The sequence below is a fragment of the Pelecanus crispus genome, chromosome 18 (assembly GCF_030463565.1).
Source record: "Pelecanus crispus isolate bPelCri1 chromosome 18, bPelCri1.pri, whole genome shotgun sequence".
NCBI lineage: Eukaryota > Metazoa > Chordata > Aves > Pelecaniformes > Pelecanidae > Pelecanus > Pelecanus crispus.
Genome location: NC_134660.1, coordinates 4,522,268 through 4,537,162, shown reverse-complemented (window position 1 = coordinate 4,537,162; position 14,895 = coordinate 4,522,268). Strand labels below are relative to the sequence as shown.

The window sequence follows — 14,895 nt, the reverse complement described above, 5'->3', positions numbered from 1 at the left end:
AAGCTGTTGATTACCTTTAAAGTGATCGCAATAACCTATAAATAAGTTTTCTGGGGCACGTCAACAGATGAAGTACTGAAAAAAAACTAGATGTCTTTTGCCATTTCCTGGTTAGCTGTGACCTCTGCTAAGGCCAGAGAGTGTTCTTTCCCGTATGAAACAAAGAGGAAGCATGCAAATGCATTGCTGGAGTCCCCCTTCTTTTCTCAGGTGGTGCCTGAGCTCTGTGCTTAGTTTTTCCTGTAACCTTGACACACAAGTTGAATGCAAGGCCTCATTAATGCTACTGTACTCCTTGTTATTTTCGGTGGCAAGGGAAAGTTAATGCACACATGGAATCTGCTGGCACTCTGCCCGTTGTGTTTTATTGACCTGTGAGCAAAGATAAGCGATACGGGCAGGAGTATGCTAAAGGCATGCTTGCTCTACAGCTTCCACATTGCTAGAGTGGATTAATTGCAGGTCCATCTATGCTGGCATGGGGTGTGCCACCCTGGAACAGACAAATATGGACCTTAATGGAAAATGAAGTAATGTTCTCGGATCGTGGCATTGTCTGAAGCTGTGCTTATCCTTCTCCACTTTTGGAAACTGGCTCATTCTTTGTGCCTAAAAATAGAACAAGTTGAGAAGGGAAGGAACAGAGTCACAAGACAAATGGATAACTATGTCCCTTGAGTCATATATACCAAATAACACTGCTCAAGGCGCGCGTTTTAATTGAGGTTTGCAGCCCTGTCCACAGTGATGTGAGTTCTAGTGTTGTGTTTGAGGGCACAAGAACTTCCAGCTCTATAAACAGTATATCAAAACTTCCACACGGCACTAAGTTACACTCTGACCTGTTCTGCCGCTTACCGCGAATAGGACCGCATGTTGTCCTTTCACGTTCTCCATCCTCTCCGGATGCTGCCCTGTCCCCATGTGCCATCATGACATCCCTGTTCCTTACTTCTGAGGACTGTCCTCTTTCTCTTGTCCCAGCAGAGGCTAAGTTATTACAAAAACAGCTGCATAGCACTTAATCAGGGAAGGAGCAGGACCAGAGCTACAATGCTTCTTAATTACAGAAAATGTTAAAAACAAGATATGTCTGCTCCTGTCTGTGTGTAGGTGTAAACAAAACTGCCCAGTCAGTTTTTATTCCTGTCAACCTTCTACCTGACTCTTAGTTGACTATGACTGTCTCTAATCTCCCAAGCAAGTTATTTACCAATAACTTCTTCACAAGTGGAATTACATTTGTGTTTCTGTAAATCAGGCGGAAACGCTAACTGCACTATCTTATACAGTGTTTTGTTTTCCTTTTGGTTTTTCCTTGTGCAGGAAGAAGCAGAGATCCAGGCAGAGTTGGAACGGCTAGAGAGGGTTAGAAATCTACATATCAGGGAATTGAAAAGGATACACAATGAAGATAATTCACAGTAAGCACACGGGATTCAGGGACAAGAACATGTAACAATTTTTTATTTGTCCCCTTCATAATGGGAAACAATCTTTTTTTAAATTGGCATGGCGATATAACTTGAAGTTCATGTAAAACAAAGGCTTCCAAGTGCATCAAGGTACCATTATATAGTTTTTCATCAGTGCAAAGTGATCAAATAGTATCAAATCTGTCACTCGTTACACAGTTTTAATATTTTTTTCTGTCTTAATATAAAAATGATGTTTCTAAGCTGTGTAGTAGCTGTAATTTATTGTGCAGTAGATCGCATTATTTCTGTCAGCGTTCTTAAACCATGTCTTTCTCGCCAGATTTAAAGACCATCCAACGCTAAATGATAGATACTTGTTGCTACATCTTCTGGGTAGAGGTGGCTTCAGTGAAGTATATAAGGTAAATCTGAAGTGGCAATCTGTGGTGTAATCTGAACCTGCAATGAAACATTGCAGTAAGCAGAATTTTTACACTTGTTTTTTCAGTGGTGTGTGTGGTTGTGAGGGGAAGAAGGGAGGACAAAGCACACTAGACAGCAGGCTTGAGATTTTTAGGTTCTGTCCTTGTCCTCAGAGGTCAGATTTCTTGCAAATGTATGTTTCAAGAAAATGTTGCACCAAGTCTGCAAGTTTTGTCAGGACAGAGAAGCAAACCACTTGTTTCTTCAAGTGCTACACGCAAATACCTTAAGTAGCGACGTTTTATTGAGTATGGCATAGCGAGTCTGAATATCACTGTAAATAAGAGAAAATAGTTCCAATAATAAGAGCAAAGCCTACATTTCCTGGGGGTAGAAGGCTTTTTTCTTGTGTCTTCATTTTACAGTCTGAAGTAGCAGACTCTGTGTGTGTGTGTAGTCTTGGGACTTCCTTGGAACTGAGGATTACTTGTGTGCCAGCACTCTTGATGGCTAAGACCGGTGATACTTTGGTGCTTGCTGTTCGACTATTACGCCTAGAGCCTTTCCAGTTCTAAATATTCCCTGTCTGTACCCAGTAGTTCTTAATTTATGTTGAATTTGGCTAGAACGAAAATAACTATGGCAGTGCAAATATTGGAAACTTCCCAGTGATTTATTATTTTGATAAGTACAACAATAGATATCTAAACCAGGGGGGCTAGACTGCTCAGGTAGTGAAAAAAGAGTGTGATCTGCATGTAAGTACTCTGAATTGCTCTTTGGAGGCTTTGCTGACTAAGTAGAAAGCCTTGGCTCTGCAGATGAAGGCAAGAGAGTATGAATGCTTCATAACTGACTGCGCTTAAGTGTTATAACAATGTTATTAAAGCAAAGAAATGCTTAGCTCTTCTTCTCCAGGGTCTTGGCATTAAGCATTAAGAGTTAAGTATACAGCTTTTGAGATGGCCACAGTTTATCCTTGTCTGCTTACAGTAAGATTTTACACCGTCCTATAAATTACTAGTTGTTGCTGCTCTCAGACAAGGTAAAAGACTTCTGTGTTTCTCCAAGAGCACAATTCCAATGGTCTGTTCTTTAAAGTCTGCCTAAACAGCAAGAAACTGGAGGGGAAAAAACACAGCACAAGACTTACACGGTTCTGCCACTGAATTCTCCAGCTTCTAAATAAGCTGAAACGCTTTGCTCCAAGATGGAGAGCTGAGCTACCAGTGTGAAACACAGTATTAAAAATTCTCTGTATGTTTTGTTTTGTTTTGTTTTTTTTAACTGAGGTAGCAAATGAATTAGGTGGCTTGGGGGAATAATGGCAGGGTCTTTCCCAGTGTGATTAACTGACTGTATTTTGGTAATTTGGCCTTTCTGATCCCATTGTAGCTCTGGTGGTAAAATGTCAGAATAAATGCAGCATTAGTTAGATCCCATAGGGAAGATCAGATCAAAGCACAGAATATTCAATTGTTTTCAGAGTTGCTTGGTTTCATTAGTGAAACTAATTACATCAAAATGTGGGTTTGCTCTTCACTCAGTATGTCGTAATGCTGATTTCCTGGGTGGGGATATTGGTTTGTTAGAGCTTGTCTGCTTTTGCAGTATTAACTTGAAGTTGTGATTCCTACTGATTTTCAGCTCTTCTCTCTGCAGGCATTTGATTTAACAGAACAGAGATATGTAGCTGTGAAAATACACCAGTTAAATAAAAACTGGAGAGACGAGAAGAAAGAAAACTATCACAAGTAAGTAAGGCTGTAAAGCAGATGGCTGTGTTTCCAAACTCCTCCTGTATTTGGTTATCCAGTGCCTGTAAACAGGCTGCCATTTTTTTCGTGTGTTTTGCCACATTTCAAAAGCCCCTCTCTGTCCCAGTAGCTACTTGCAAAAGTTATGGTCAGATTAGAAATGTTTTAAACACGTGCGCGCACACACACAGAGTTTTGTATAAGCACTACGGCACAAGGTTTTAAAGCACCAGTAGTGCTCTATGAAGAAAGTGTTAAAGTGGCTTCTCCTGTCTGAAACGTCTAAGCTCTGCTGTTGTGGGAAACAGTTATTCGTGCCCATCTTCCAGGTACACATCTGCATTGTGCTCCCTGAAAGCCTTCCCCTTTCCTTTGTTTCCTAGAATACTTAATCCTTTCACGGATGATTAGGACCATACATATTTCACTGCCTGGGGAGGTACAGGAGGCCTTTTGGTGTTGGTAACACTTGCTCCCTAATGCCACGGATTAGATAAGTTCTGCAGAATGGCAGCCAAGCCTTCTCAACAGAGCTTCAAAGATAAAGCTGTGATCTTAATTCCCCAGCAAATCACTGGGACAAACTAAGCTGAATTTGAAGCTTGGAAGCTGGGCTGTTGAGCATCATGGTGTTTTTCTAGAACTTGCTGATTTTTGTATTCAGCATCTTGGATCCCTTAACAATTTATTATGAGGTTATTCTATTTTGGCAAGCAGTACCGTTAATCAAGATTAGTTATTTTGTAGTATTGCCAGTGTTTGAGATGCATTCAGATTCTGTGGTTCTCAAGAACTGTTCTGCACAGTTCCTTGTTTGCTTGCCTTTTCTTAAGCTGTGCATGGGTTTGATTGAAGTTGGACTGCTGTGTGGTATGTCTGGGTTCGCTATCAGCAGAACTTAGAATTAAGTCACTTGTATGACTAATGCTCAGACTTTCCTATTTTCAGACATGCATGTAGAGAGTACAGAATTCACAAAGAACTGGATCATCCTCGAATAGTTAAGCTATATGACTACTTTTCGCTGGATACTGACTCGTAAGTTATGTTGCTGTGTCCTTTGACTTGGTTTGACCCATTCACTACAGACAAAGTATTTGGTCTCTTAAAACTTTCTAGGAGAGTCCAGAGAATGTCCACACCAATGTTACAGACTGTACTGCAGAGATACCTGAGCCAGTTTCAACATACATTGGCTTTCTAGAAGCGCTAGCTCACAAAGCAATATGCTGTATTATATCAGATGTGGTGCTTTACTAGTAAATCCTGCTCTTTGTTGGCCTGGGCAAATGCCCCAGCTGATCCAGCTTTCCGCTTTTGGGTCTAGCACTTAATGGGGGATCTCTGACCTTTGTACTGTTGAGCATTGAGGACTGTGTTCCTGGTAGCTTATTTTTAGAAAGGGATTGATAGGCTGGAGGACTCTTAATTTAATAAATTGACCAAATAGGTGAATCTTGCAGACAAGCAATAACAAAGTATTCTGGTTTCTCTCAGGTGCCTTAATTACAATAACTACTGTTTTGCCTTCAGGTTTTGTACAGTGTTAGAATACTGTGAGGGAAATGATCTGGACTTCTACCTGAAACAGCACAAGTTAATGTCGGAGAAAGAGGCGCGATCCATTATCATGCAGATTGTGAATGCTTTAAAATACTTAAATGAAATCAAACCTCCCATCATACACTATGACCTTAAACCAGGTATGCTGTGCTGCTAGCTGACGTGCTTAAGGATGCTAACTAAAGGTAATGGGTTATAAGTAACATGGGGAAGTTTACTTTGGTCAGACAGCACAAAGGAGACAGGGCTGTCTGGGAAAACTGACTTGCAACAAGGGAAAAACTAAAATGCATAGAACATGCTGTGAAAAGGGTATTGTCTCCCAGTATTGCAACATAAAACAAGGAAGTAACATTCCAGAAAAAGTAGCCTCCTTGTTCAGAACGAGCCCTTGAACCACCAAGTGTCTGTGTTTTGGTTTCTTAATGTCCTGCTTGTATTCTGCTGTTGAGAGCTTCTGTTATTGCTTCATAAAGGTCCCCATAATTACTAGTGTGTTTCATGTTCCCATTCTTCTGGTTTATTCTTTCTGTAATCATCTGCCTGAAAATTTGATGGCAGAAGCTAACTTGGAAGTGTTTGTTTGTTCATATCGCGTGGCAGCTCACAAAGCTGAAGACATAGAGTGAAACTGTGTTTGCTCAGGTCTGCCTTTGAATCCAGTAACATCTGCCATTTAGAAGGTCCTCTCCAAAGGTTGTTGCAGATTTCCCTTTAGCATGGGGCAGAGTCATGAGGGGAAAAATGGAAGTGCTCTTTTTTGGGGCGATGCATAGTGGCTACATAGCTTTTTTTTTTCCTAGTCCAGTAAAATTCGGCCACCTCTTCGGGCAGTTATCCCTGGCTTGTCTCCCTGTACTGGTGGCACTTCATCAGCATTGTGTAACTGCTATGTGATGTGGTTTATTGCATCAGCATGAGGAATCTGTACAGGAGGTGGTGCTGTTGCACTAGTTCTAGTGACCCTGTTTCTTCCCCCAGCTGCTGACTGTTCTCATCTTGTCTGAGCATTCTGCAGAGCTCTGCCTACAGTTGTCTAAAGCTGTGATTCATCTACTGCCATCACGCACGATTCTGATGCTTTATTGTAGGCTTTGAGAAAAAGCGATGATCTGACTTCTTGATCCTTGATGGATTTGTGAAAGACTCTTGCCTAAGCAGTAATTGTCTTTTTTGAGCTTAGAAAGTCACTTGGGGAGCGCTGCCAGGAAGAGGAGAGAGTTTCTGGCTTGTTGAGAGGCCAGGGCAAGTCAGGACTTCTGGGCAGAATGAGTCATAACTGTGTATGTGTACTTCTCTCCTTGATCCTCCTTTTTGACCTGCCCTTCCAACAGGACCTTTGGGAGGGGTCAAAACAGCATGGGCATCAAGCTCGTTTGGCTAATAGGGCTCAAAATCTAGAGGCTCCAAGTAATGTCAGGCCACTGGGTCACTCAAGGATGGGCAGATCAGTTCTAGCACTTGCAGGGAGCCGAGTTGTCTCTGGAGCTCAGCGTATTGAACATTAAAACATCTACCTCAGGCTGCTGCAGCTCACTGTGTAGGTTCCTTGTCCTCTAGTGCAGAGTGCCAGAGTTCAATGCAATTTTATTCTTGGTTTTTCCTGCTAGATGTGTATTCTAAGGGGCTGTTTCCTTCCTCTGTTTAGGTAACATTCTTCTAGTCAATGGTACTGCATGTGGAGAGATAAAAATCACAGATTTTGGACTTTCCAAAATCATGGATGATGACAGCTACAACTCTGTTGATGGCATGGAACTGACATCGCAGGGGGCTGGTACTTACTGGTAAGCGTCGCCTGGGGCACTTGCAAGTTACAGATCAAGAACAGTTTATAAACAGCTTTGGATCTGTGTCAGCTCTGTATGTGCTGCCATTGTCTGTGACAGCTTGAGACACTGGAGGTTTGAGACCCTGGAAACTGCTCTTGTTGTCACACAGCTCCTTTTGAGGCTGGCAGCTTTTTACTTTTCAGTGGGTTAGTGTTTATACATTTGAAAACCATCTCTTATCCGAAGGGCCTGGTGAAAAACTGCATATGCTGCATGCTGCTGAGAATAGCGAGCTCTGGAGTGGAGCTTGGCTGCTATTTCACAGTCCATAATGGCACTGTCTTAATAGTTTAAGCAAGGAGGAGGAGAATACCATGCCTATGTGGAAATTCAGGTACATCAGGGAGATGGAAAGAGTATTCCACTGAAATGAGGAGGTGAAAATCCAGAGTTAGCTCTTGCAAAAGGTGTAAATCTCGCAGTGCTGTCTATAGCCAGAGCTTCGCTTTCGAGTGTCATGTGAAAGATGTTTTCAGCAATACCTTATCCTCAGTGCCAAGTGTTGTCACTGCATCACCCATGGCTGAGAGCAAGACCTACGGTGAGTGCCACTGAATGTGATTCTTAGATATTACCCAAGCTGCAGACTGTCACTATGGGCAACAGTTGTACAGGAACATTTGTTAAGGCATTCTGTATTGTACAGTTTTGTTCTATGCCTAAAAATGAAACTAGCTGTAGTTTGAGCGAGGCTGAGTGTCTCTAGGACGTGGCATCTGGGATTGTATTTCTAGAAATATGTATTTTGGCTGTGTGTTTCTACTGTGGAATAGTTGGTCAAGCCCTTTTAACAACAAATACCAGTTCTGAAGATAAAAGGAAATGGGATTATTTTATGTGCTCTGGTGAAAAGAAACTGTGCTGACACAAGCTCAGACCACAAGTGTCTGGAGAGTCCTTGGGATCACTGTTCCCAGAAGGGGCATGCGTTGGTGATCTTTGCCCAAAGATGCACAGGAATGAAACTGGGTCCCTCGAGTCCCAAGCCAATATCTGATCACAGAAGCTTGTTCCTTTCTTTCTAAAGAAAATAGCTAAAAGTAATTGGAGATGCTGCTCATAACCTGTTGTCACTTCCTTCTAATCAGGTATTTGCCACCAGAATGTTTTGTGGTTGGGAAAGAACCTCCAAAGATTTCAAATAAAGTTGATGTCTGGTCAGTGGGAGTCATCTTCTATCAGTGTCTCTATGGCAGAAAGGTAAGAAGGCATTTAACTCCTTTCTTAGTGGTGATTCCCAAACCTCTTGGGAGGCAGCCCTGGCTTCTGCTTCCTTCTCCTCCCCAGGCTTAGAAGGTGCTTCCACCTTTTCTCCTTGCCATCAGTTCCAAGGCAGAGTCCTTGCTAACGAAGTGGGGAGAATTCACTAGGTTGTGTTTTGCTCTGTGTGGCGTTTCCTTCAGAAGCAATGTTCTGCGGAACAGCTCCTTCCACTGGGCACGTTCCCACTGAGGCTACTGTGGGCAGGACAAGTGTATCATTCAGGGCTACATACCTGAGGTTCTTGGTCTGGCATTGTTTTGTGATGCTTTCAATGCACTAAGTCTTTGTCAAGCCTGATACTGCTTGATGGCTGCAAGTGTTTTAGAAAAAAACAAACAAACAAAAAAGTAGGTACAAAGACCCACTCCAGGAATTTTTAGGATGGCTTTTGGAAGGGGAGAGTCTGGATCAGGAAAAGATGGTTTGTGCTGAGAAAAGGTAATTTGCTTTATGATGACAGAAGAAATAAGTTGGAGCAAGAAAAGGTTTCCATCAGCTCCTTGTTTTCACGAGTCCTTGGTAACCAAGTGTTGTGAAAGCCTGGGCTGACAAACACTGGGGTCTCAGTGTTGTCAGTCAGACCAACGGTGGAACCAGCCCAGCAAAGATTGAAGCGGGTGAATCTCCTGTCAGCTTAGATAGATGAAGGCCCTCTTGCACGTGCTGAAGCTGACCTGTGAGGTCTGGAAGCAGGTGGAGATCCCTCCCAAGCCGGAGACACCTCAGACATGTTCCAGCTTGGTCCTTTTTGTTCAGTTTAAGCACAGGAGCAACGTGTCCTGGTCACCTGGCTGGAATCTGCAGCGCCTTCACAGCATTCATGGGCTTCTTGCCTGGAAAAATGCTGATGTCAAGTGATGATAAACAGTAGCGTTACGGGTTTTTTAAGGCCTGTCACCAGCCTTTAACAACTGTCTTCCATTTTTTTGGTAGCCCTTTGGTCACAACCAGTCACAACAAGATATTCTGCAGGAGAACACAATTCTGAAAGCTACCGAGGTGCAGTTCCCTCCAAAGCCAGTAGTCACGCCAGAAGCAAAGGTAAATCTTGCAGCGAGTTTGATCGCACTGTGTCTGTCTGTCTCAGCGATCGGCACTGCCAGTCCCGTCCTCTTGGTTTCCCTAAAATCAGCAGGAGTTCTGTGTTTAACGCGTGCCTCCCGCAGAGCGGTCAGTGGCTGTGCATTGTTGTAGTTGTCAGGCTGAGGACTGAACAGTGTGCAGTGTGTGCCTCTGCCCGTGCTTTCTCCTGATAAAAGATGAGCTTCTGGTGTAGGAGCTGGGCTGTCTCTGTGGTCGCTGGGGAAGGAATTTCAGCGCTGGGGTTGTCAGGTTGGCCCTGCGCCCAAAGAGTTATCTGTCAAAGAAAGCTTCCTGTTTCTGTCCATCTACTAATTCTTGTTTTGCCTTCGGGGTATCTGCAGGCATTTATCAGACGCTGTTTGGCCTACCGAAAGGAGGATCGGATAGATGTCCAGCAGCTGGCCTGTGACCCATACTTGCTGCCTCACATCCGCAAATCTGTATCCACGAGCAGCCCAGCTGGAGCTGCAATTGCATCAACCTCTGGATCATCCAATAACAGCTCTTCAAACTGAGACAGAGTAATAGGCCAAAAACTGCTTGAGAAACCGGCAAAAAGACTTTCAGAAACAGCTTTGGAGTAGAGGAATCCGTAAGGGTCTCAAGAAACCTGTACCAGGTGCTTTTTTTTTCTCTTGCTTTTTTCCATCCATAGAGCATGACAACATCAACTCTCATCAAGAAAACCTTCGGCATCTAGGCCAAGCCATGCGGATAGGAGATGGCTTGAGGTTTATCCAGTTAAATGACCACAAAAGGGTGGCTGCTCTGAGCAAGGAGGGGAAACTCAAGAAAATACAGAAAGACATGGTTCCATGTACTGTGAACTTCTGAACATGCAGCCTTGGGGAATCCAGGACGCCGTGTGTGCTTCATATGAAGAATGTGGACTTTGGAAAAAGACTGGGCTAGTCCAGTGTTGATATTTAAACATTGTTCTTTTTCTTTTAATAAAGTTTAGGTAACATCTCCTGAAAAGCTCGAAGCACCAAGGTTCAGCTGGGGATGGTATATGACTCTTTGCCCTTTGGAGGGGAAAAAAGTTGATCCTGCCTGTTCATGGCACTAGAGTTAGTGTTTTACCCCTAATTAATTTCAGTTTTTTAAAAATAACAATTTTTTGGAAGAAAACAGTTTTCTGGTCTCAAAGTGAAACCCATATTAGCAGGTTCATGGCAGTGTTCATTCTGCGGATGGTGCAGCTTTCTGCTCCCTTGGGGTGGCCTCTTATTCATAATTCTCCTTCTCAGGAGGGCAGTGAAGCCCGTAGGAGAACAGGCCTGCGTAGATCTCCTGTGATCAGAGTGGATCACAGCTCAGACTGCCACAAGGTTTTCAGCTGCTGCTTCATAGCTCTCACAACAGTTGCACTTTTCTAATTTATTTGAAGTGCTGTTATTTTTGAAAACACACCCTGACGTGTTCACGATGTGCTGTCTGCTCTCGTGAGCATGATATCTGTTGACTGTTGAAAAGGCGGGCAGCGACCAGGAAGGAATCGAGCGCAGCTCAGTTGTTCACAGGTGTGCACAGTACTGTACATATCTTGTTCGAGTTACAAAAATCCGAAGCTGAAAACTTGTCTGCTCTTCTCAGTTAGGTGACTTGGCAGCAAAGCTTCCTCTCTCCCTTAACGCTTTCCTTTTAAAACTTGCTGACTTTCCTAACTTGCTGCCATCACTGCATCCAATTTCAAATGAGAGGGAATGAGAGAATGTTCTTGAAAGGAGAAAGCACCCTAATTATTATTTTTGTCTCCCTTCTGTGATCTGCCTGGAGGGGTCTAGACCTTCAGCTGGAGTCTGTCTGCTGTGAAACGCAAGCCTCTTGTCCCCACTCTGCCCCCTTTTCCCCCCACATTGAAGGAAAGCTGAAAACACACACAGAAAGCGCAGCACTTGAACATGTGGCAGCCAGGTTGGAGTGCTCCTAACATGTGGCAGGAGTTCATAGCCAGAAATATTTAAAGATGCAGTGTTCAAGATCAAGGTTTGTCTCAGGAGGGAGCTGAGCAGTGCGCTACTGCAATTCAGGGTGTTGTTTAAAAAACAAATTACCCTGTGCACACTTCCTAACCCAATACCCAGACCACCGTGGTGTGGACTGTCCTCTGCGCGGCACCTCCAGGATCGTACCCGCAGCTCTGGCAGCGCGTGGGCTGTGCGAGGCGCTCGGTACCCAAATGGCATTCTTGTGGCAAGCGACGTTCTCAGTCACGCACTTTCAGAGAGAACTACCACTTGTCTGCCTTACTGTAAGCCATTGTCTGCAAATATGCTTCAACCTGATCAGGAACTTTTAAGAGTTAACTGAAAAAGGGAGGAGTCTGTTGAACTTAAGCACTGGACCTGGGAAGCGGAGAACTCTGCCGCTTTGATTTTTATTACTATTTTTGTAGTGACTCTTGAGCTTTTAATTGGGTGTATTCAGTTGCAGCTGCATTAAGGTGGTCTCTAAACTAAGAAAAGAAATATTGCATCTTTAAATCCTCAGCCATAATTTCTTAGCCCTTTCCATCCCTGCTGCTCTATTCTAGAAGTTAACTGTTTAGCAAGCAGTGCTTCTACGTGTCTATTCAGCCTCTGTCAGGCAAAATCAGGGTTGATGCTTCATCCTGTTTGCTGAAACTGATGATTTGGTGTCTGTCCACATCGGGGAGAATTCTAAAAGGGTTTTTTTTCTATCCTGGTCCCATTGTTTCTTGGACATACAGTGTGTGCTATCTCTGTGGGTGTGATTAGTTTTGTGTCAGATGCATTTATTCCTGCTGTACGACACCCATCCAGGGGCCTGGGGACAGCGTTGGCCTTTCCCGGGGCTGACAGCCGTGAAGAACCCTGGTAGAATTCTGGCTGCGACACCTTCCTCGTTAATATGGGTTTCACTTCCAATAACAGACCCTATTGCCACACTGTTCATTTACTTAAAGAAAAGTGTATGAAGAATTTGTAACTTAAACCAGGCCAGACTGTTTTGGCTCTACCCAACAGATGAGACATGGATATTAAAATAAGTTTTAAGAAACTCATTTGCTCGGCTCTTACTGTTCTGCTCTCTGTAGCATTGGCACGAGCTCTCTTGCAGTGGCTGCGCAGAGGTGACACGGGACAAGATGAGGAAGAGTGGAGGAAGGTTGCATTCAACAGCTCAGAGCAGAGAGATCTGCATCGGAGAGGGGAATCGCTCCCTGCGCAGGCTGTTGCTGAAAATTACTGAGCCTTGTGTAATTACTGGCATTGATCTCGTGCTGGAATATTGGGACAGATATCCGAGGTGGGTTTGTCCCTCATTTCCAATAGAGTGGCAGCTGCCTTAAGAAGCTATATATGCTCAGGGCACAAAAAACACCTTTTTTGTGTCTGTTGATGAAAATTTGTGTTGAACTCCACTGCCCGCCAGCCGCTCCCCAGCCCATGGGCGCCCGAGGCTCCGGTCTCAGTCACCCCCAATAACCACGTTGAGCAGTGATGGGAAATTCAGCTGCTTTAATTTCTTATGGCTGAGTCTTGTCAGCTTTAAAAAAACCAGACAATAGAAAACAAAAAAGGACCTTGGCAGTTGAGGATGTTGAGATTGCTTATATCTGGGCTAATAACTGGGGAGCGCCGGTTCACATGCGCAGCTCCTCTGCCCACAGCTCCTCTCCCAAGCTCGGTGCGGGGCGTCCCCGGGCGTCCCCGCCGTGAAGCAGGGCGGTACCTGCCCGCCCGAGCCCGGTTCCTCCGGAGGAAGAGTTGCTGGGGATCAGGGTTGCTCTGCAAACCTGACGTCACCCTCACTGCGCGTTAACTTGAAGTCAAAGTCGGCGTTCAGCTGAGCGTGAGTGAAACCCAACACCGAGAGCAGCTCGGCTCCCTCCCCGCTGCTGCAATTGATTATTTTTCGGCCCCCTGTGCCAGTTTTGATGATGCGACACAGATTTGGGCAGGGGGAGGCGGCGGCAGCGTTTCAGCAGTGAACGCACAAGCATCCTGCGGTGGGCCAGGTACCCACCACGCCTGCGTGGTGTGCCCGGGAGTGGGGACGCACGCGGGATTACGGGCCCAGCTTGACGCCAGCGGGAATGGGACTTACCGAGGGGCTGCCTCGCTGGTTGCTTCGCCTCCTACGTTAGCAGTTAGGAGTCACGCTATGAAAGGAGCTTCCTTCTGCCAAATGGGACAGTCCCGGTTTGTTTTGTCACCTGGCAAAGCCTCGACACGAGGTTTGCTACCGCTGCCAGTGTCTCCCTGGGGTTTGCTGCCGGAGGATGTTATTTTTCTGGGTGCTACGCAAGCCTGGCTCAAGCAGCCTTGACTTAAACCTTCCCAGCGCGGAGGAGGAGAGGAGATTTGCAGCACATTCCCTCCCACCCCACCCAGAGGTGCCTTTTCTGCCAACGGCAGATGAATCTTTGCCCCGAGACCCTGAATTCCCAGCGCCGCAGGTGGCTGCGCCCTCGGGGGCAGCCGGGTGCCCCGTGGCCGTCGCCCTGGGTGGGGGCGAGAGGCCAAGCAAACGCGGAGCCGCTCAGCCTCCCCTCGCCACGTTCACACCCAGGAACAGGCGTCTTGGCCACAAGGCCGCTATTGTCTGCGCCGGGCGGGGGACCGGGGCTGAGACACACTCTCGTTTCATGCATTAACTGCGTGGGGGCGCGAAGGATGGGAAACGCCGCTGGCGCGTGCTGTCTGCTGAGGAGCCGCGGTGCCACTGCCAGCGCCGTGAGCTCCTCCGTGCTCCTCTTCACTCCCAGCCCTGCATCTTGCCGTGGGACGGGTTGCTGCAGCCTTTCTTCTCCCTCCATCCTTTGGCTGCAGCTTGGTGTTTCTATTGCTCCATTTCGCCGCAGCTCCAAACGCCGGCTGGCTGCTGGGTCGGTGCAGGGGAGGCTCGGTGCTTTGAGCTGAGCCAGTAAAGCCTAAAAACAGAGGCTGGCCACCACCTGCCCCAGCAGCGTGGGATGAGCCTCACCAGCCCGCAGGCAGCCCTGGCCCGGAGCTGCTTTCCCATCCACTGTTACTCGGGCTGCAGGGATGGGGCAGAGGGGTGCAATGGTCCAGCTGGAGTTAAAAAGGTGTGGGATGGATGGATGGAGCTAAAAATGCAGGGATGCTGTGGGGAGCAGCAGGGTGAAGATGGGAAGATTTGGCCTCGTACATGGGCCAGATTTCCCATGCCTGCTCGAGCAGCCACGGGGAATGCAGGCAGCGGGTTTATAAGGTGCTTGGCTCTGGTTTGCATTCATGGGAAGAAAAAAACCAGAGCTCTGCTCAGCCCTGTCCTCTCTTGACCGAAGCTGCCAGCTGTGTGGGAGCCATGAGCACGCGCTGGCCGGGGTCTGTGGGACACGGGATGCCGTGTCGGCAACCTCCTCGCTCTTGGCCTGGCTCAGCTTTGCATGCAGATCAGGGCTCAAAACCTGCTTTGTTCAGCATTGGCTCATCCCGGCTTCTGCTAATCCTGAAAATCCACCCACTCGCACCCAAACCCAAGAGACCGGCTGGGATTGATGCCAAAACTCCTCCAGGCTAAAGGGGCTGAAAGGAGATGGCGAGGGACAGAGGTGTCTGTGGC

The 14,895-nt window shown here is 46.1% G+C and overlaps 1 protein-coding gene across 3 annotated transcripts in view; it reads left to right on the top strand.

The window, feature by feature from the left end:
• Nucleotides 1-12,328, top strand: part of TLK2 (tousled like kinase 2) — a 43,850-nt gene extending 31,522 nt beyond the window's left edge. For 2 of the 3 annotated variants that reach the window (XM_075722659.1, XM_075722658.1), the window contains 9 exons: nucleotides 1,327-1,424; nucleotides 1,759-1,840; nucleotides 3,504-3,595; nucleotides 4,547-4,636; nucleotides 5,132-5,301; nucleotides 6,810-6,948; nucleotides 8,082-8,193; nucleotides 9,190-9,297; nucleotides 9,681-12,328. In XM_075722659.1, the coding sequence (XP_075578774.1) occupies nucleotides 1,327-1,424; nucleotides 1,759-1,840; nucleotides 3,504-3,595; nucleotides 4,547-4,636; nucleotides 5,132-5,301; nucleotides 6,810-6,948; nucleotides 8,082-8,193; nucleotides 9,190-9,297; nucleotides 9,681-9,854 (1,065 nt within the window). In that variant the 3' untranslated portion in view covers nucleotides 9,855-12,328. Of the gene's footprint in view, nucleotides 1-1,326; nucleotides 1,425-1,758; nucleotides 1,841-3,503; nucleotides 3,596-4,546; nucleotides 4,637-5,131; nucleotides 5,302-6,809; nucleotides 6,949-8,081; nucleotides 8,194-9,189; nucleotides 9,298-9,680 lie in introns of those variants that run through there. The other variant, XM_075722660.1, reaches the window with a different exon arrangement.
• Nucleotides 12,329-14,895: the final 2,567 nt, after the last annotated feature.